General features: G+C 37.5%; 1 protein-coding gene and 1 pseudogene across 1 annotated transcript in view; both read right to left on the bottom strand.

The window, feature by feature from the left end:
- Window positions 1–22,663, bottom strand: part of DIAPH3 (diaphanous related formin 3) — a 528,414-nt gene that overhangs the window by 178,259 nt on the left and 327,492 nt on the right. Inside the window, exon 22 of the mRNA XM_004707907.2 lies at window positions 22,183–22,347. Within this exon, the coding sequence (XP_004707964.1) occupies window positions 22,183–22,347 (165 nt within the window). The remainder of the gene's footprint in view (window positions 1–22,182; window positions 22,348–22,663) is intronic.
- On the bottom strand, window positions 3,646–3,967 carry LOC105979077 (annotated as a pseudogene).

The raw sequence follows: 22,663 nt of genomic DNA, 5'->3' as shown, positions 1-22,663 counted from the left end.
AATTCTGCTCTGTCCTATAGTTGCTAGGAGTTGTAATAGAATATTTAGATAACAAAAACACTTCTTGCCTTCAGACAAAGTACATTTGAAAGTGAATTACTATAGATATAGTTAGGTTAAAATTTAATTTATTATCATTCGTTTTCCATTTTGATCCATTTTAATTTGTTTTAGTTTCTATTATCTTCTGCTTTCTCTTGATTTGTGCTTTTTTTCTGTTTTATTTGGCTGTTGATTTTTTTTATGTGAAATCTACAGACACACTGTTAACTAGGTTAACAGTGCCTTAGGATTATGAAAGGGGAGATTGGGAGATAACAGAGAGTTAAGGGTAATAGGTACAAGAACAAAAAAATGTTCAAAACTTGATTGCAAACTCTTTTCTTTAAACAAATGAATTGTATGGTACATTAAGAATATGCCAATAAAACTGTTAAAAATAAATAAATTGGAATATGATAATAAAAACCTGGAAAATTAATTGCAAGGTGGGAAATTCACACTAGTCACTCTGATGGAGAAAGATAAGGTTGCTTGTGTCTGTGAAGATTTAGTCTTAGAAACAATGTTTTGTGTCGTCATGAGTTGTTATTAATTCAATGATAGGAGGCTTATTTAATGAGTTTCAAAAGTTTGGGGAAAAGTGGAATTAAAACATTGTGAATTTTTCCCCACAAACTTTATGGAACTTCCTCATATATAGATGTATGTGAATATATGAGCATAAGGGGAAAATATTGCTATTTTCAGTTCATAAATGTAGAAGTTCATTCCAAACAAAACATGACCCTCTAATCAGTGGGTGTCTGCAGACAAGTTATCTCAGCAATATATTTGTCTTAGTCCCAGTAGGGTGCCGTAGGAAAAAAGTCTAATTAAAACAGGAGCTTCCACGAGGATCTGCCTATTAAATTCAAGACTGAGAGGTCAGCTCAGAAGATTATATAAAAACCCAAAGCACATATTCTGACTCACAGTGACCCTATGTAGAATTTCTGAGACCATCAACCGTGCTATTCTGGAACAGCTGGTGGGTTTGGCCATCCTCCTTCTGGCTAGCACTGTAACACTTAACCCACAGCACTGCTTGGGCTGCTTCAGAATGGGAAATAGTGTCATAGAGTGACTGGTTCTTGGTTTTATTTTATCAATAGATTTTTCTTATGGTTACAGGATGTTAGAGGGCTGATTAGGAAGAACTTTTTAAAAAATGGAAGTCATCGTTGATAAGAGAAAGGCCAAGAAAGTGATGCTGAGAACCTTTCCCATCACAACCGTGCACCTGCCCCTTTTTCAGGGGTAGCAAGGGCTGACCGGAGAGAAACTAGTTGGGAAATTTCACTGAGTGCATGCAAAAAACTAACCTTATGTGGTATAAATAAAAAAGTGTAGTTTCTTCAGGGAAGTTTACAAAGATGGAAATACTACCTCCAGAAGTCTCTAAACCTAGCAGAAAGATATGTCAAGAAAGAAGAACTTCACATTTTGATATATTTGATTAACAAAGGTTTTCTGAGTCTGTAGTAATATTTCTGAGTTATCTTTATCATTTTTTTCTGAAAAGTAAAATATGTAAGTTTGCAATTATCACAAAACCTCATAATGCTTTATACATCACTAATATTCCAACAAGAACTATGTCACAACTACTTTAAATACACATTATGTCATTTTATAGTTTCACATTAGAGAAAGTAAAATGTCTAAAAGTCATTAAATTTAAATGAGTGGCAGTGTATAAAATTTAGAAGTGTCTGGTGAAGAGTCATGTTCTACAAGTTTTGGCTATTCCTATCAGAATTATTATCTTATAGCGTTATGAAAGTACTTTCTGTAGACATTCAGGACTGGATTTTTGGTACATTAAGTTCCTAAGAAATGGGCATTTAATCAGAAGTAGGGTGTACGGTCTCATTGAAAATCAAGAAAGATGTGCATCAGAGTTGTATTCTTTTACCACACTTATTCAATCTGCATGTTCAGCAAATACTCATGGACACTGTACTATATGAAGAAGCAAATCAGGATTAGAAGGCGACTCATTAATCACCTTCCATATGCCGATGATTACAATCTCACTTGCTGAAAGCAAAGAGGGCTGGAAGCACATGAATTCAAAGACTATAGTCATCAGTATGGAGAACATCTCAAAATAATGGAAGTCCTAACACCTGGACCAAAAAGTAACACTGTGGTAAATGGGGGAAATGTTGAAGTTGTCAGGGCTTCATTGTACTTGGTTCCACAATCAACACCCACAGAAGCAACAGTCAAAAAACAAAAGGACATATTGATTTGGGCAAATCGGCTGCAACAGAAACCTTTATGTGTTAGCAAGCAAAAGTGTCTTTGAGGACTAAGGTGAATCTGACCCAAGCCATGGCATTTACAATCACCGTAAATGCAGGGAAAAGCTGGAAAATGAATAAGGAAGATCTTAGAAGAACCAATGACTTTGAATTATGGAGTAGGTGACGAATGTTTCATATGCTGAAATGAACAAATCAGAATGCTCTTTAAAAGGGAAAATTACATACTTTAGACATGCTATCAAGAAGGGCCAGTCCTGGGCAAAGGACATCAAGCTTAGTAAAGTACAGCATTTTTTTAAGTACAAAAAAGAGCACGATCCTCAATGAGATGGATGGAAAGAGTGGCAAATTTGGGTTCAAACACAGAAGCATTTATGAGGCTGGTACAGTGCCAGGCAGTGTTTTACTTTATTGTACACAGGGTGGCTTTAGTTGAAACTGACCCATGAGTACCTTACAATTTTTCTATGATTTATCCATATTTTTTATGGAAAACTGTATTCATTTTATAGCTTGTAATATTAAATAGTAAGTAAAGTTAATCTCCAATTTACAATACATTCAAGTTGCAAAGAATTGTGCTGGTAACTGTTGTTTTGCAGGTGTGGGGGACTGCCAAACTAAACCAGACTCATTCATAACCTGTGGACAAGCAGATAAATTCTGCGCTTCCACCTAATTCTAGCCCCAATCCAAGAACAGTTAGTTTCTATAACAGACCCTGCATGATACTTGCCATCCTGAAGTGATCACCAAGATAAGGGTCTTAGGACAAAGTGTGGTGAAGAAAGCAGAAGGTACCTGGTTATCAATTGGAATAGTGTCTGGGGTCTTAAAGGCTTGTATTCAAACAAGCAGCCATCTAAGTGGGGCATCAACTAAGTCCACAGAGAAGAAACATACCAGCCTGTGTGATCCAAAGATGAGGATAACAAAATCAAATAGGAAGAAGGGACACGAATAAAAGCTTAAATAGTGAAAAACCAATTTGTAGAAGGCTATGGAAGACAGTGGGAGCCAAAAATCCATCTGCAGAATATTTAGTCAGCTTAAGCCTCAGGCAGATCCCCTCTAGTCACAGGGGAGGGACTCAAACAGCTTTACTATCTGACAGAGATAATCGTAAACTTGATTATTGTGGATTGAACTTCCTTTGGCAAAATATGATAATTGGTCAGTTGACCTCGCTCTTGACCCAACTTTAATTTGCTCTAGGCTCAAATATCTCTCGCTTATTCCACAACAGAAATTTCTTATCTTTTTAAATATTGTCAGTTGCCTTTTCTGGTTTTTTTTTAATGTAATATCAAATTTGTATTGCTTTGTCAATAAATCATGATGAAACTAAGAAGTGAATCACCTGGCCCTTTCTCTTCTTATCTCCTCCCAGTTCAAAATACTCGCATCTCTTAATGGCCAACATTCTCTTACATCTGCAGTTGGCTCCACAGTCTCAACACAGCCTTCTTTGTCATTTTAGCCTTCTCTCGGAAAATTGGCTTAGTCTGCCTACCATACCCACTCTGCTTCCTGTCATCTCGCTGCTTTCCCTGAGCATTTGGAGACGCGTTTCTCTTCTTGTACTGTGTCACTTTGTGGGTCTGGTGCTCGCTACACCTCTTACAGAAAGTCTATCAGGGTTTAGGAAGGTTCATCGTGTTTACGGGAGCGCTACCAGCACCAAAAAGCTCTTTTCTTTCTTATTCTTTATCTTTATATCATTATTTTTTCTTCTTTTGTTTCATTTTGTTTTTATTGTTTCTGTTAGGTTCCCCAGTTTATGAAGCACAGAAGGAGTAGATAGATGTACAATGGTTTACTAGGGATGGGGGTTGGGAGGGGTGAAGGGAATTGGGTAGCACACAATGAATGTGGGGGTCGGAAGGGAGCACGTGATGTGATGTGATTGTGATGACATATATACAACACTTCTAAAAAGTGATTATCTATGGAAGTGTATAATATGTGCATATTATATCAAGAAAGCTACTCTTACTACAACAGAAAAAGAAGAAACCAAATTTGACAAATGGTTACCATGGGTGAAGAAGGAAGAGTTTTCACTTAGGGGTCATTGAGTGTATGTTAATGGTGATGGAATAATTTTTAAAAGGATATCAATAATGGTTGTACAACACGAAAAGTATAATCAATGTCAGTGATTTATGCACATAGAAGTTATTGAATTGGAGAATATTTTGTTGTGCAGATTTTTGTCACAATTTTTAAAAAATCAGACAAATAACTGAGTACAAGGAAGGAGGAAATATTCTAACATTGATGGTAGTAATGATTGTATAAGTGTTCTTGATATCATTGATCTTCTAAATTATATGATATGTGGATGAAGTGCCAATAAAACTGTTTAAAAAAAAGAGGGTGGTAAGCTGTTAAGAAACCAAAGGACATATTGCATTGGGCAAATCTGTTTCACAAGATCACTAAAGTATTGAAGAACAAAGGTTTAGTTTGGCGGTCATATTATGACAAAAACAACAATAACAAAGAAAAATGTCAATTATCCCTCTGGAATATGTCAGTTGCATTGATAACATCCCTCAGTCCCTTTGAGGACTAAGACTATGCAAAGTACCATGAATTGCCAGAAGAACAAACACACCTGTCTTGGAAGAATTACAACTAGAATGCTCCTTAGAAGCTAGGATGGTGAGACTTCATCTCACATACTTTGGCCATGTTATTAATAAAGACCAGTCCCTGGAAAAGAACCTCATGCTTGTTAAAGCAGCAGGTCGGTGGGAAGAGGGAGATGTACTGACACAGTGGCTGCAAAGTGGACTAAAGCATAACAATCGTGAAGATGGGCCAGGACCAGGCATGTTTTGTTCTGTTGCACACAGAGTTTGAGTCAAAACCTGCTAGAGGGCATCAGGCAACAGGATCACTGAGAGTCTGGGTTGTTTCCAACTAGTTCTTATGATGGACAATAATGGTATAGACATTTTTGTGCACATCTCTTCGTGTATCTGTGTGAGTTTTTTATTAAGTCAGTTCAGAAAGTGTTGAAAGCCACTTCTTAGGTGAAAAGGTATATTTTAGAGCATAACACAAACAGTATGGATATATATTGTTTGATAAATATTTTTATCTCTGTTCCGTAAATACAAGAGTGCTGAATTGTATAGCTGATTTTTTTTACAAACAATGTAAGTCATAATCAAAACAGTTTTAAAATCATTGCTCTCACTGATATTTATCTAGGAGTAGATTTCTTAGATAATAGGACTGGTGCAACTACAACCTTAATGCTGGTGTTGTTATATGGCACTGACTTGATTTTTTAGCACTTCAAAGTCATATACAAGCAGACCGGCTTAATGTAATGCACTGTTTGGTCTCTTGATGGTTGCCGTCATGAAGAGTAAATCTACGTCAAATGAAACCCTTGACAATTTCAATCTTTTCTCTGTTTATCCTGTTGTCTTTTGGTCCAGTTGTGAAGATTTTTTTCCCCTTTTATCTTGATAAGTAATCTATACTACCGGTTGGAGTCTTTGATTGACAGTGAATGCTTCAAGTCTTCTTTGTTTCCAGCAAGCAAGGTTGCAAAACTGGCATATCAGAGGTGGTAAATCCTCCTCTAATCCTCTTGCTACATTCTTCTTCTTAAAGTTCAGTATCTCCTATTGGCTAGGCATACACACTGAACAAGTATGGTCAAAGGAAGCAGCCATGATGCACACTTTTTCGGACTTTTAAGCTATATAATATTCATCTGTTATCTTTGAAATAAACCTCTTGGTCTATATCTAGATTTTGTATTAACACAATGAAGTATTGTGGGAGTCTCATTCTTCACATCATCATCCTTAGTCTGTGAGGATCCACACGGCTGAAATGCCTTTGCACAGTCAATAAGACACAGCTAAACCTCTTTCTGGTATTCTGTGCTTTCAGTTAACTTGAATTTCTAGCAGTTGTCTGTGAGTGTACAACTGCAAACAGTTTTTGAAATATCTTCAGCAAAATTTTATATTATTAAATTTTCATGCCATATTGTTTGATAATTTCCTCATTGGGTCATTGGTCTTTAAAATGGGCAAAAATGTGTATCTCTTCCAGTTTGTTGAGCAGGTCCCTGCCTTCCCAATTTCTTGGAACAGACAAGTGAACACCTCTAGTACTGAATTGTTTTCTGGAAACACTAAATTGGTATTTTCAATTCTTAAGAGTCTAGATTTTCACCATTGCCCACAAAGCACTTGGTTATTCCCAATACCATCAGTTGTTGGTCATATGAAATCTTGTGAAATGGCTGAATATTGACAATTTTCCTCCCTGATATAGGGACTCTGTGTGTTTTCATATTCCCTTGATTTTTACTGCATCACTATATATTTTATCCAGACTTCTATAATATTGAAATATAACTCTTGAAAAATTTTGTACTTTGACTTAGAAATGCCAATCATGTTCTCCTCTTTCAGATTTCTAACTCCATGTATTTGCACCCTTCTTGATAAAACTGTAGGCTTTGACTTTTCTACCCGCCCTTTGAAATGCTGTTGAGTTTTTACTTCATCGTTCCTTTCAGTCACTTTTTCTCCATTCAAGTTCAAGCTAAAGACTCTTCTGACATCTACTCTAGCTGTTTCTTTGATGTACCCATCAAGTAATGTCACATTTTCCAACTGCTGATCCTTCGTTTCCAATTTTTCTATTCCAATAACCAGTAATTATCAATGCATCTCGATGGCATGCTTGATTGATATCAGACTACAGAAGAACGAATTCTTCAATTTCTCCATCATTGACTTTATCAGTTGCTGTATAAATCCTACACATCCTATTAACCGTCCTATTCACTGGCCCTCTTTGTGACATATTATATTTGGAGAAAGACGAGACTTTCTTCTCCTGCTGACTTAGTCTCAGAAATGCATAAGGGCCCTTCTACCCTGTCCTGTAAGGTTGCTATGAGTCAGAATTGACTGGATGGCTAGGAGTTTGGTTTTTGGATATTTTATTATCACTGACTCATTGAACTTTTGAAATGTTCTTTTTGACAATGAATGAGATGTGATTTCTCTTTTTCTTTTAATTTTGTATTCCCAGTGTTGTAATCCATATGATTGCTTGATACAAAATGATGCCAATACAAGCCCATTTCAGCTTGGTACTGCCTAGGATATCAATATGGATGCATTACATTTCATTTTTGACAAATTCAAAATTTTCTAGATTTATACTTGGTACACTCCACATTTCTATTATTGCTATATGTTTTTCAGCTGTGCCTTCTCATTTTGAGTAGTGTCCCTTTCTACAAATGAAAGACTCAAAAACTGCGCTTCATCCACATCATTATGGTCAATGTTACTCTCAGGAGGCAGATTTTCCCTAGTTCTATTTTTAGTGCCTGATACCTGAGAGGCTCAACTTTAGGCACTATATCAGAAAATGTTCCATTGTTATTCATGAGATTTGCAGTGGCTAACCTTTTAGAAGTGATCTGCTTATTTCTTCTTTGTTGTCTTTGTAGACAGGCTTCAATGAAACCTATCATGGGTGACCTTGTGGTTATCTGAAATACCTGTGGCATAGCTTCCAGCATCATCACTAACACACAAGTCACCACAATGCAACCAACTGACAAATGGATGGTGTGGTATAATCATTAGAAAGAAATATGAAATCATAGTTTTTTTGTTTGAACCTCCCACTACATAGCTGTGTGACTAGTGTTTCCTATACTCAAAATAGGGTGGTGTGCATACATATTTTATTGGGATATCTATGAATTAAGTTAATGTGTATAATAAATGGCTTAGAACAATTCTTGGAACATAGTAGACCCTATAAATGTCAGTAACTATTTTTATTACGGTATCATTAATGAGTGTCTCAAACCACAATTAGCCAGCAACAACTTATCGAAGAACCACTTTCTAGCTGACATCTGCTTCTATCGAGTATGAGGGGATGAGTCAAACTTTCATAATTCCGTGAGAATACATTGCTTTCTATTTAAAGATGGTGGAATATAAAGCTGGATTGAGCTGATTGGAAGTACTGCTGGTGGGTGTCCCCATGCAGACTGGTTGTGGGAGAGGGCAGGTACAGTAGTGAGTTAATACGAAAGACCAGATTGAACTCGTACTCTCAAGTCTGGCTGCCAGCCTTCTACATTTTTAATTTACACATAGCTACATGTTGCTTTTAGTATTTCTAAATCTAATATTCCTTTATGAGTTTTTGTATGGGGAAAAAAGAGCTGATTTTAGTCTTTGATGTTTTTTGTCTCTGAACAACATGCACCTGAAATGAGCTAGTTATGATAAATTGACTTATATAACTCAACAAAATATTTAAGTTGTTTTAATTTTAGCTCAAAAGAAAATCAGAAAAAAAACGCAGACATTTTCCTTTCCTCCCAAAAGTTTAAGAGTTTACTTCAGATGGGTACTTTTACACGGCAGAAAAAGCCTTATAAGATTTTTATTATCATTAACTAAAGCAACAAACCTAACAGTGATGGCAAATACAATCCGGCTGCCTCATGTTCCTGACGTTACAATGGCACTGCATTTTCTATTTCTCAGTCTTAGGTCAGTTAAAGTGCTTCATCCACCCAACTCAACATTTTCAATATATACTATCTAGCATATTCTTTGGCCTTAGAAATCTAGAGATTTCATAATATGAAAAAAATGATAAAAGCCTACAAATGGTTTCTTGCTCAGAGCTGTAAGTCATTCAATATTAATAAATATCCAGGTACGTAAGCCAGGGATTTCTTTAACATAGATAGGTTCAATAAACTCAGAAATCCTTTCTTTTTTTGCTTAAGTACTAAATTTTGTCTCATGTTCCTAAAACGGCTATTAGAGAAACTTAACCATAAATCTGTATGCTTTCCAGGGGAAGGATACTAAGAAAGCACAGGGCAATGTTTTTAAGAGAAAAACAAACAAAAAAGCGGTGTAAAAGATCAACAGGTTTTCATTAAACATCCAGCTCAAGGTTTATGTAATCTTGAGAAGTCACTCACTCACTCACTCACTCACTCACTCACTCACTCACTCACTCACTCACTCACTCACTCACTCACTCACAGCCATGGAGTCTATGCGGACTCACAGTGACCCTGTAGGACAGGTTAGAACTGCACCTGTGAGTTTCCGAGACTGTAACTATTAACGGGAGTAGAAAGCCCTGTCTAATCAGAGAAGCAGCTGGTGGTTTTTAACTGGGAACCTTGCAGGTTGCAGCCCAACACACAACTACTACGCCACCATGGCTCCTATTCTTGAGAACAGGTAACTTTGAACTAAACACTATGACTGCTCTTGGCTGTCAGTGAGTCGATTACAACTCATGGCAAACCCATGTGCCTTTGGGTGGGTTCAAACTACCAACCTTTTGATTAGAAAACAATAAATCATTTATGCTACCCAGGGACTGCATGATGACTAAGTTCTAGAAATTCCTGACAACTTCACATTTAGGAAAGAATGGAAAATATATTTGAACTGAAAATACACAAAAGCTTGAGTTCTATACTTTAGCCACCTGAAAAATGTTTTATTAAGACCAGTCACAAAGTCTGTACAAATATAAATATATGTTATGCTTGTCAGTTTTCCTCCAAAATTATTTTCTATTGTAACTAGATAAAAAGATGTATTCATGTAAAAAGATATCAACAAAAAATTAAAACTATCTTGTAGAAAACAAGTTTATTCTTAGAAACTTGTATTTATAATAATTGCAATGTAGAAGTTTTAAAAAGAAATCTAGGATTACAGTTAAAATTAACCAAGATAGTTTTTCTATATTATTAAATTGTTTTAAAAAGACCCTGTCGTGTAGTAGCACAATATTTAATTATCTCAACATTCAATACAGATAGTTCTTAGAACTTTTTCTGACCACAAAACTTAAGAAAACCGGAAACTATCCAGAGACAACTAAAGCAGAGCGTCCCAAGGATGCACGAGTGCTGCTGAGGAAATCGCTTCGGCTTCCAGTTGAGCTTTATGGTAAGTCAGTCTCTGATGAAGCAAATAACTTCTTACCTTTGCAGAGATGCAGCATTACTGAGCATTCATAACTCATGCTATGCTGTGAGTTTGCTGGTAATTCCTCCAAACACTGTTAAATTCTCAGATAAATGATATTTCGTGGCCATTGCAGCAGAATCAGACAGCCCTGAGTTTGTAGAAATCAGGTGAGGGAGAAAGGTAAGTGGAATGGGAAACTGTATGGGCTGAAACTCTGGAAAAGGGTACCTGGACTTGAGTGAGCCCTTTCAGGGGCCTGCTTGTGGAAGCAGCACAAATTCAAAGCAGAGTTTGGCACAATCTTCAAGAGCACTGTTTTCCAACTCTGTGTATCAAGATATTTGGTTGTTATACACCACACTTGCTCTTTGCTTTCTAAGAAGGAAATTAGCTTTGCCTTGTAATTTTTCTAGTTCATTCATATTTTACAAATTTGGGTCTTTCTGATTTCAGTTTGTTGGCTATGACTGAACGGTGAGAACTATTTTGTAGCCCTTATTATAAGAATGAGTTACAATGACAATATTTGATGTACAAAGGACATGTCATATCATTGTATGTGGTTTCTTAAGTTAGTGCCATCTTTTCAAATATGTGGGTTAATATATTTAGTATTATTATATTAATTAGTTGATTTATATCCCCTGCACTATCAGCCTATTGTTACTTTTCTAATGCTGTCTTAGAATTGAAGATTCACCTCAATTGCTAATGGGCAAGGAGCCCTGCTGCTATAGCAGCTTAGAAAGTCGGCAGTTCCAAGCCACCAGCTGCTCCAAGGGAAAGAGATGAGGTTTTCTGCTCCTGGAAAAATCTACAGTCTCAGAAACCTACAGGGGTAGTGCTACTATGTCCTATAGGGTTGCTTTGAGTTGGAATTGACTCCAGGGTGGGATCTAGGGTTTTTTGTTTTGTTTTGTTTGTGTGGGGAGAGGAATCGAAAATTTCAAAATTAGTCTACGGAGAAAGATCTGGGTGATCTACTGTCAAAGAATCAACCATTGAAAACTTGGATCTAAGTTCTACTTTGACATTCATGGGGGGGTGTCATCAACCAAAGTTGATATGCTGGCTATTGACTTTGTATCATTTCAAGGAACAAAGAAGTCCTTCCAAATGCACTAAAGACAAAATTAGGACTCATCAGTCAAATGCTAGTTAGTATCCCATTGAGTAATGTATATAAGAATAAATCTTATTAGTAAACAGAAGAAAGGTCAATTTGTGCATGTATATAAATATCACAAAAAGCCTAGAATTGAACCAATATATAAACAAACAGTTCTCATGGCTACAAACTCCAAATATTTAGCACTTGGAAATCAGCTGAATGCATAATTAAATGATAGGGAGAAAAGAAGAAGCTACAGTTGGAAGGTTTGTTTTGTTCTAGGTTTGGAGCATTATACCACCCAATATAAACTCAATATAACAATGGAGCTAATAAGACACAAGTACCATGTGAAGACTCAAAATACAAAGTCCAGGTTATAAGCACCTCAAAACAAGCAGGAATGTGAGATGTTTCCTATTATATGTAATTACTCTAGCTGACTCAACATTCAGCCATAGGTCTTAAGCATGATTTTCGTTCCTCCTGACAGCATATGATGAGTCAATCTATAAGACTGAAGGGTCACACAGGTAATGCTTAGTTTTCCGGAGTTGCTGTCAGTCAGGTGGTTGGTTTGTATAGGAGTCAGCATGATTGGCACTTTCTCAAGCATCAAATTCGTATAATTTAAATGATTTGGCAGTGAGTTCAAGAAAATGTTCCAATAAAAATACCTTCCCCAATTCAATGTTTTCACTTTTGTTTGGCAATTCAATACTTTAGTCAGAGCATCCCATTGAATAATAAATTATGTTTGATCAACAGAAGCAACAAGACTAAATAAGTTAACATTGACTTTATATTTGTTCACTCCAGGTACTACAATTGTACAAGAGCAAAAATCAACTCAAAGTCTGCAAATTACGAGAATGACAAAACTTTAACTGGATCAAACACATTTCTAATGAATTGTAGAAATTGTAGAAATCTAAAGAAAAAGCTATTGATAGAAACTGTTTATTTAATATAAAGTATTCCATATGGAAAGAGAAAACAAAAAAGGGGTAAAATACTCTAAGTGTCTACACTATCATAATGAAATAGAAAAGGTGGAACTCACTGTCCTTACTGCTATTATTTGCAAACAGCTACTTCGTTTTGAGGTTAGATGCACAGCATCCTGTTTTATCCGGAAACTATAACATCCCTACGAGACACATGCTGTAATTTACCAAACAAGGAACGCGTGGCTCAGCACGGTGAAATAACTTGCCCATCATCAGATTGCTGGTCATCAGCCCAAACAGGCATCCATCGCAGGGTGCTCAAACGCCAGAGCCTGCACTCGCAACCAGGGTGGTCTCCCCAGGAGGGAGGTGAAGAGGAAAACACAGCATTAAGCATAAACAAGCAAGCAAACAAAGAGGCTCTGACTTATCTGCTGCAGAACTCATCAGTCACTTGAGAATTGAGGAAAGCAGGGCTAATTCTCTTTTTGACTGTCCTCACATTCCTGTGTATAATCTGAGTTCTCTCTGTAAGGAAACAAATCTTTTAGGGGGTACAGATGGGACTCCATGGACTAGAACACAATAACTGAAAAGTTCTGCATAAATAATCCACACTCAGTGCAGAAAGACAACAATGCCCAAACTCTCCTACATTGTGTGTGTGCAGTGGAAGTCCTTTTTAAAGCAAGGATTGCTTTTTGCTGTCCTTTAAGTTCCCGCTCCAAAGTGGGACCTTAAAGACCCTCAGGGTCTTAGGAACTGTTAATGAAGAGAGGTATCTAGGGGTCTTTTTTGTTCCGTTAAAATGCCAATAGAAAAATGTCCAAATGCTCAGAGAAAAAGTTACATATGCCAAAATACCTGACTTCTTCGAGTCTGTATGGGACTAGAAGTGACTGTTAACTGACAAGTCCTTGCAGTGGTCGTGTATGTCAAATTAAAGTAGGAACAGGTGACACATGCTTCGAAAGGGTAATTTGCTAGAAAAAGGTCTTGTGAAACATGTTATCTAGAAAGGAACAAGTAACAAAGGGACCCTAAGAAGTAAACGTATGCAGTGTATTTCTATGTTAAGCAAAACAAAGTGCCAGATGAAGTTTGCTTAAAGATACCAATGCTGTTTCAGTGACAACAAAAGAGCTTACACTGATTCAAATAAGAGAAAGAAAGGAAACGTTAGTATGAGTAATGAGAGTATTGAAGAAGAAAAAACGTCATGCAGGCCCATGAGAATAAAGTAAGTTGGATCATGATTCCCTAATATGAATAACTAATCACTTGCTATGAATGAGTTCACACTGGGACATGCAGCAAAACCAAAAGGACCAGGCAAGTCGATTCCAACTCAAGTGACATTAGATAGGGCTGGATCAGGGAAGCTTCTCTCTGCCAAAGGCCATTTGGATATTGATAGCATCCTTCACAGGCCATACTGGTCAATTATCTCATGAAATCACTCCTAATGTGATGGCTGGAGCTGCTGCCCTTTGGTGAGAGATGCGATGTTAGCTGGTATTCATGACTTCTTGGGTCTTGTGACTTCTGGGCTGGAGTTCCCACCCTGCTTATAAGTCTTTGCAGGGACAGATCACTTCATCTTTCTCATCAGAGCAGCCCTTGGGTTCATAGTTAGTCATCCAAAGCTTACTTGATAGCGTCATCAGGCCACACAAGGGGGCTACAAAATTCATGGAAAAAGGAGTAAAAAGATGGGATATTTACATAAACTTTTTGAAGCCTTCTTGTATATTGTGTTTCAAGGCCAGTGACCAAGGAGACACAAGAACATTAGGATTAAACTAAAAGAAAACATATTAACTAGTATACTACAGCTTTCTCGTATTCTCTGCTTTGAAAGATAGTTACTTGTGTTTAATTGACTATGGTTGACTGTGTGCACCCTAAGACATGAAGGATAACTTTAAGAAGAATGGGAACTCCAGAACACTTTATTATACTCATGTGGAAATTGTACGTGGATCATGAGCCAGCTGTGCAAACAGAACAAAAGAATACTGCACGGCATAAAATCAGGAAAGGTGTGTGTAGGAAATGTATCCTCTCATCATATTTGTTCAATCTGTATGCTGAGCAAATCATCGGAGAAACTGGATTATAGGAAGACGATGGCATCAGGATTAGAAGAAGGCTTAGTAACAAACTGCTGTGTGCAGATGACACAAACTTGCTTGCTGAAAGTGAGGAGAAAATGAAGCACTTGCTGATGAAGATCCTGGACTGCCGCCTTCAGTATGTATCACAACTCAAACATAAGGAAGAACAAATTCCTCACAAGAAGACCAACATCATTCGAGAAATGGTTGAAGTGGTCAAGGATTTTGTCTTCCATGGAGCTACAACCAATGCTCCTGGAAGCAGCACTCAGGAGGTCACAAGATTTGCCCCATTAGGTAAATCTGATGCACACGAGTTTTGAAAAATGTGGATGCTGCTGTGAGGACTAAGGTGAGTCTGACCCAGGCTATGGCATTTCCCATTTCCTCACATGCATGTGACAGTTGGACATTGAATAAGGAATACTGAAAAAGAATCAATGCATTTGAATTGTGGTACTGGAGAAGAATATTGAAAGTACTCTGGAATAATAGGATAAATAATTTTTTTCTTGGAAGAAGTAAGGCCAGAGTGCTTCTTAGAGGCAAGGATGGCAAGACTTCATCTTAAATACTTTGGACATATGAGGGGGTACCCCCCCAAAAAACGATACTCATTTGTTTATTTGATGTGAGGGGGTATAGTGCATTTGGAGTTTGCTCACGAGGTCAAGCTGTTAATCAAGCTTTCTATTTAGAGGTTCAAAAAAGATAGCATAACAGTGTATGACCCCCAAAAAAAGGCCTGGTTTTATCACTATGTCAGTGTACTTGCTCATGCAGCCATCTTAGTGCACCAGTTTTTGGCAAAAAACAGCATGCCTCCCTTGCCCCACACACCTTACTCACCTGCCCTCACTCCCTGCCACTGCTTTTTGTTTCAGTTAATGCAGAGGGATTTGAAGGGCAGTGATTTGATGATGTGGAAGAGATGAAGAAGAAAAAAAAGAGGAATGTGCTGTCAGCCATCCAAACAGATTAATTTGAAAAATGTTTAAAAGAATGGAATCGCAGATTTGACAAATGTATTAAGTGTAACGGAAAGTACTTTGAAGGTGATAGGTTTGTTATGTAAAAAAAATTTAAATACACAGCTTTCTTTTCAGTAACCCCTCACATATCAGGAAAGACTAGTCCCTGAAGAAGGACATCATACTAGGTAAAGTGGAGGGGCAGTGAACAAGAGCAATGGTCTCTTGTTGTGCAGAGGGTCAATATGGGTTGCAACTGACCTGAAGGCATTTAACAACAATAGCTATTGGAGAAGGCAAAGGAGACGTAGAGGCTGCTAGCCAGATCCAACAATACTTCCAGTGAGTCCAAATGATTCTCTACAATCATGCTACTATTTGTTAATATATGGCAGTTGGTAATGGCAAGTGACAATGGATCTAACACCAGAGACAAGGGGATAGCGACAGTTCTTTCTATACAACACTCTACAAAGGCATGGGCCTCACTTGGTTTTCAGCTTGAGGACTTGTCAAAAAACCCAATGCCATCGAGTAGATTCCCCCTCATAGTGACCTTACAGGACAGAGCAGACTGCTCCCTGGGGTTCAGAGGTTGTGAATCTTAATGAACGGACAGCCTCCTCCTTCCTGCAGAGCAGCTGCTGGTGTGGGCACAGCCCTTAGCGGCCCAAGGCCCAGCCCATGACACCACCAAGGAGGGGTCCCAGGAGGTCAGCGCTGTCTCCAACCAAGAGCGAGGTCAGATATTTTACCGAATATCTCTAAATACAACTGTATGTTTCACATGGATCTGACAGGAAATGAATATCTACCAGAGGAATGATGTAACTGGCAAAATGTGGGGACCAAGACAATCCACTTGAAGCACGTAGCATAGGGTTTAGCAAAAAGAAGCACTCAATCACTGCCAGCTATTTTTGTTAGCCCCCCACCAAACTGAAGATAGTGATAAAGTAAAATTATAATGCAAATGTATTCCTTTTTTTCCCCTTGTGAAATTCAGTAGTTCTAAATAAAAACACAATGCTCAACAGTACTACCTATTCCGTCAAGTTGATGCAGACTCATTGTGACCATCCAGGACACGGTAGAACTGCCCCTTCGGATTTCGGAGACTTTAAATATTTGTGGGAGCAGATACCCTCTGCTTTCTCCTGAGGGGCTCTGTGGTTGGTGACTCAATACAGAACCCATGTCACCACCAGGGCCTTCCTTAGACTCCCCATAGCCTACTATTAGCAACAAGAACAAAAGACAAAACAATTTCCAAGCTAAGAACCCTGAACTCAAAGAGGTTAGTTAAATCACTGTCACAGTGACCAGCTGTTACTTAGCGGAAACTACTAGATGATGAAACTTTACCCACTGGTCTCTCTGACTAGAGGCAGCAGTCTGGAACAGGTGTGTCTTCCTTAGCTATTTTAACAAGGCTCTCACAGAGCAAAACCAAACAAATACATACAGAAACCTGAAGAGCTATAGTTATCAACACAAATAAATCGTAGAATCCTAACACTGACAAGTAATTGTATGAATGAGTGAAAGCCAAAACTAAGGGCTTTGAATAACAGTGAACCAATTTTTAATGACATAAGTTTAAATTCTGAGGCAATCGGAAAGTATAACTAATAAATTACTCATAGGTCAAATTACTGTTTTATATTAAAGCGGCCACATTTTTATTGGGGAGGGAGGTATTGCATTTGAAGAAAGTCTAGCTTAAAGTCCTTACACGAGGTACCCACTTCATGGGCATGAATAGAGTCGGTCAAATTTGCACCAACTCTGGAGGCCAGACTGCCTGGAGTAGGGTCCCAACTTTACCGCTTCCTAATTGTACAGTAGAAGCACGGCACACACAATCGCTTTAATCTTCAGTTTGATCATCTCTAAAGTGGGGATAATAACAGTACACATGTCCCAGTGGGTTGTTGTAAGGACGAAATAAATGAATAAAGGTAATATTCTTAGAACAGTGCCCAACACTTAGCACTACGTTAAGTGCCAACTATTAAACATGTCACCCAATATAAACAGGGACATCTGTTATTCAACAAACGCATCGATTATATGCCATGGGCTGCATTAGAAACAAAGGTAAAGGCGACAGCTAGCAGGCTCACTAGAGAGGCAGCGTCTGACGCAAGATCAGGGAATGGGGATTGTAATTTGATTGTAATTTAGTTCAAAAGGAAAAAGACTGCCTGCTATATTTATGTGACTTTCCAGATATTTAAAATTCAACAATTAAAATTCCACATCTGACAAAACTGAAGAAAATGTTCTAAAGCTGATTGTGGTGATGATTGTAAAACTCTTCTTGATATAATTGAACTACTGAATTGCATGATATGTGAATTATATGCCAATAAAACTGTCTGCAAAATTATATATCTGTCGCTATACACCACCACCCCTCCCCATTTTAATACTGATTCAGTCAAGTTAACATCATTTCCAAAAGTAAATAGAGAGGCTTGGATTGAGGAGAAAAATATTACATGCAAAACTCTCAGGTTTGGGATTAGGTTTAAATGTGTTGACAGTAGTTTCAACCGACTTAGATATAATACCACATTGACAATAATTAGATTTGTTCATTCATGACTATAAGTATGTTCACTAAAAAAAAGGATAAAGTAACAATGTAAACATTTTAACAGTATGTTTTACAAAAAACACAAAATTGTCTATCATATTCATTTGGCTTTCCAGATTAATTAGAATTCAACAGCCAAAATTCCACATCTGTAGCTATACAACAAATTTTGATACTGACTCATTCATGTTAACTTAGTTTCCAAACTTGAATAACATAGAAGCAAATAAAATGTCAGAAACAAAAAGATTCTGGAAAAAAAAAATCCCAGAGTAATGTTGTACCATAAGGTGAGTTGGTGGAGATGGTTTAAATTTGTTGATGCTGGGGTTGATTTTTGCCAATCTTGACATTTGAGTTTTTAAAGGTATATTTTATCTAAAATTCAAGCGGTGCAACTGTGCAGCTAGTCCCCAGTTAAAACATATTTATGATACAACACACTGCGCTTATGAATACAAGGGAGCCCTGGCGGCGGAATGGGTAGTTGAGTTGCTCAGGAATGACGTCAACATGGCAGTGAGTTTGGGTTTGGGTTTTGCACTGATGCAATACTGTCTGTTTTCCGGGGAGTTTGGAGGACATCTTGTTAGTAATATAGGAGACCTGATGGCATAGTGGTTACTTTGAGCTGCTAACTATGAGTTCACCAGTTCAAAACCATCACTCTCCCCATGGGAGAAAGATGAGGCTTCTCATACTGTACAGCTTTACTCTGGGAAACCCACAGCAGCACTTCTTCCCTGCCGCCTTATAGCGTCCTAGCAGGCAGGAATGACTCCATGGCAGGGAGTTTGGTTTTTCGGTTTTGCACTGAAGAGGGATTGTTTTCTAGGGAGTGTTTTTGGACATCGTGCTAGTAACATGTACCGCAAACAATGTTGTGGAGCATAACTTTGCTTTTCTCAAATATTCCCTTGCAGATGTTCAATGGTATGAGTTATAGAGATACAAGTTCTGAAGGCAGTAATAATGAAAGCTTAATTAAAAGCTAACATCACAAGTTTACAATGGCGTCATGGGAACAGAGCCCAGTCATAAGTCAGGGACTCCATGGTATGTGGTGTTTGGCTTGATTGTTTGTTAACTTCGTAATGTGAATTGTGTGATGGGTTACAAGTCAAATCATTTGTCACTCAACAATGTACACACGGTTTGGTTCAAGCCAGTTCCACAACTGACTGCCAGTTCCACAATGCAACGTCACTTATTCCACTTCCCCGCTCCTCCTCTCCCTTGCCATTCCTCCTCCTTCCCTAACCAATCCTGCCTTCTGAACTGTGAGGAACTGGTTTTCCTGTTTTCATTTTTTTAAAGAAGAAAAGTTAGAAAAACAATTACAATATACGTGTACAATTCTCACCACTCTGGAGATGAAAGCTTCTCTATCAGATTTTTTAAATGTTAAGCAAAAACAACATTTAATCTCTAAATAAATATTTAGATAAATGAATGATATGATAAATTAATGTTTAAACAATTAAACATTAAACAGACATAGTTACCATATGTCTGCATATGTGAGCGTGGATGTATGACAGAATCTACCTCTAGGGTCCATGCAAACTCAGAAGTGGATAAAGCACAGTTATTGCTCTATTTACAATGCTTTCTTGAGCCATTCTCCAATTCAAAGTCATTCTCTCACTGCACACCACTTAATCAGAGCAAGGCCAAGTTAACCACAGAATGCCATGCATTCTCTAATACTGTTAGCTTGGGAAATTTTGACATAATACCTAGATTCAATCCCCAACACTGTCATTCACTAACAATATGGCTTGGGCCACAGTAGGGAATCTTCGACACATCAGTGTCTCACCTGTAAAATGCAACACAAACTATACAGATATAGAAGGCAGTATAATGCTGTTTAAATGCACAGGATTTGGAGGAAGCTGGCAGGGGTTCAAATTCTAGTTCACCATTTTATAACTGTATGCCATTTAGTTAGACATCGGCAATCTCTGAGTCTCAATGTCTTCACTTGCCACACAGTGATGACTCCAGTAAAAAGATACAGTATTATTGTGAAGATTAACTGAGATAATACACATGAGAAATGGAAAAGAAAGCTTGGTTCACAAGAAATATTCTAAATAAGGGTTATTATTTTATCTCAACACTTTTAATTATAATTTATTAAGTAACTGCCAAGTACCAGGAGCCATGATAAACATTTTAATATAAGGTGCTTTAAATGATTGTAGAAAAATGGAATTAAATGAACTTTTTAAAGCCATTGTACATTAATCTCATTTAATCTTAAAGGCTAATTCCCTCAGTATGTACTTTATTTTATTAAAATGCTTTATTGTGCATTGAATGAACGTTTGTAAAACTCAGTTTTCCACACAACAACTCATATGCAATTTATTTCATGCCATTGATTGCAATGGCTTCAATGTAACATCATTTATTCACTTCTTCCCTGTTTTCTGTCGCCATTCCTCCTCTCCTAAGCTTTTGGAACTCTGTGCTTGGATAAACGCTGCCCTTTTGTTTCTCTAAGGGCTGGTTACTGTGCGTGTATGCTTACCAAGTATTATTGCTGTTCCTCTTTTATATTTGTCTGTTGTTGAGCCCTGGGAATGGTTTTCAGCCCCGGGTTGAAAAACGAACCATGGGAATGAGTCAGTCCAGTTCCAGAGCTAAAGAGTGACTAAAAACGATAGTTTCTGAGGGCCCACCAGTCTGTAGCTGGCCAGGAAGCCTGGTCTTCTTTATGCTTCTGGGTTTTGTTCCCCATTGCTCCCCCTACTCTAGACAAGCCCTTCTAAGTTGTTAGCCGTCAGAGCACTTGGCAGTGGTGGCCAGGCACCACTTCATCTTTCTGGTCTCAAGGTCACGGAGGCTTCGGATAATGTGGTTCATTAACCTATTGAATGGATTGAATTCTTAAGCACACTTGAGAGAATTTAACATCTCTTTTTACAAAAAAAAAAGCCCTGAGAGGTCAAATCAGTTTTCACAATTGCATAACTAACATGAAATCCAAAGCTAGCTCTCAAACTCTAAAGCTTATGCTGTTTCCACTGAGCCATGCTACATGACAAAATGTTAAAACAAAAAAGGAACAGCAAATATTTTACAGCATGTGACATAGCAGAAATATCATGAATATAATTATTAATCAAATTTATTCCTGAAAGGGAAAAAAATTAAAAATCACTTTGAATTTGTGGGAGAAAATAAGCTGACCTCTGGGCAAATGTATTTATTGAACACTAAGTTTTTCTTTAAAATATTGGTGATGTATCCAAAGGCTAGCTAATCATAAGTAAGCATAACAAAGCACAGCCTAAGAGTTACGGGAGATTGAAAAGAACAAGCTCCTGAAATCCAACCTTCTTTCTCTTCTCACCTCAAAACTTTTTAATCCCCAGAAACATTTGCTGAAATGGTGAAATGACTTACCCACCTATTAAGAATAACATAGTTTTTCGTTGTAAAATGTATCACCATTTTCTCCAGGGAGACAACAATGCCTTCTCACTTTAATACATGTGTGCCTCCCCTCTCCATCTAATCAGCTAATACTTTTCAAAATATCTTTTTAATGCCTGAATGAAAGGGTTCCACATCAAAGACCTGACCTCCCTGTTACTGTATCTAAAGGAAACCCTAGGAATATGAAATCCATTCAAAGGTAAATCACAGGTAGCTTATTGTATAATGCATTAAGAAAAGCAAAGGGGAAAAAAGCTTCATAAGAGCTGCAGAGAATTTGGTAAAATTATACCACATAAATACAAATCGATCTTTAGTATAAAGAAGCAAATTCATAGCCAAAAAACGTAGGACAAAAGCGCTATGTAATCAACCAGGAGGGGGCCCTTCATGAATTACTTGAAAATTTGTCATTGTTTCAATCAAAATTTCTGATTACACTTTAATATTGGAAAGATCAAAGAGAGAGCAAACCACACATTTCTCAATAGATTCAAAACTGAAATTTTAAAAAGCTAACTTTCAATATCAGAAAAGGTACATTACTAAAGGAAACAAGAGCAAAGCAATGTAATAGGCCATAGGCTATAGATAAAAAGTACTATTTGCAAAACAAGTGATGATGCTGATGATGCCTTAACATACCGTGACTGTGGCTCTGAAGTTACTCAGGTCCGTCAGAAAGTCTTCCACAGACACCTTCCTCACATCCAGGGCATAGTAGCCCAGGAGTCTCTGGTATAACTTTTCCATGGTCTCGTGCAACTTTGAAAGCTTCTCATATTGTTCTTTTGCACTAATAACAAAACTGTAGATTATAGTTAAGGTATTTGCACATTCCATATAATTCTTCAAGACAAAATCCTGTGAATCCATGTTTTAGTCAGGCACCATTAGTCGGGCTCTCATGTTCAAAAACCACCTCTTGTAAGTAAGTCTACATTGCATAGCCATGGCATCTTCAATTCAGCGTCTAACTTTAGCAAAATTATCAGAACATCCAAACATTGCATTAATAATATTTCTTTATAATTGGCTTCAAAGACATTTTTCTTTAAAACTGCCTATGTAATCTCAGATCATCCAATGTCATTTAACATTTGTTCAGCTTAGTAGCTGAAATAAT

The sequence above is a fragment of the Echinops telfairi genome, unplaced genomic scaffold (assembly GCF_000313985.2).
Source record: "Echinops telfairi isolate 266 unplaced genomic scaffold, ASM31398v2 ScPeMD7_11;HRSCAF=52, whole genome shotgun sequence".
NCBI classification, from domain to species: Eukaryota; Metazoa; Chordata; class Mammalia; order Afrosoricida; family Tenrecidae; genus Echinops; species Echinops telfairi.
Note: the sequence above shows the minus strand (reverse complement) of the source record. Positions and strands in the feature narration are given on the sequence as shown.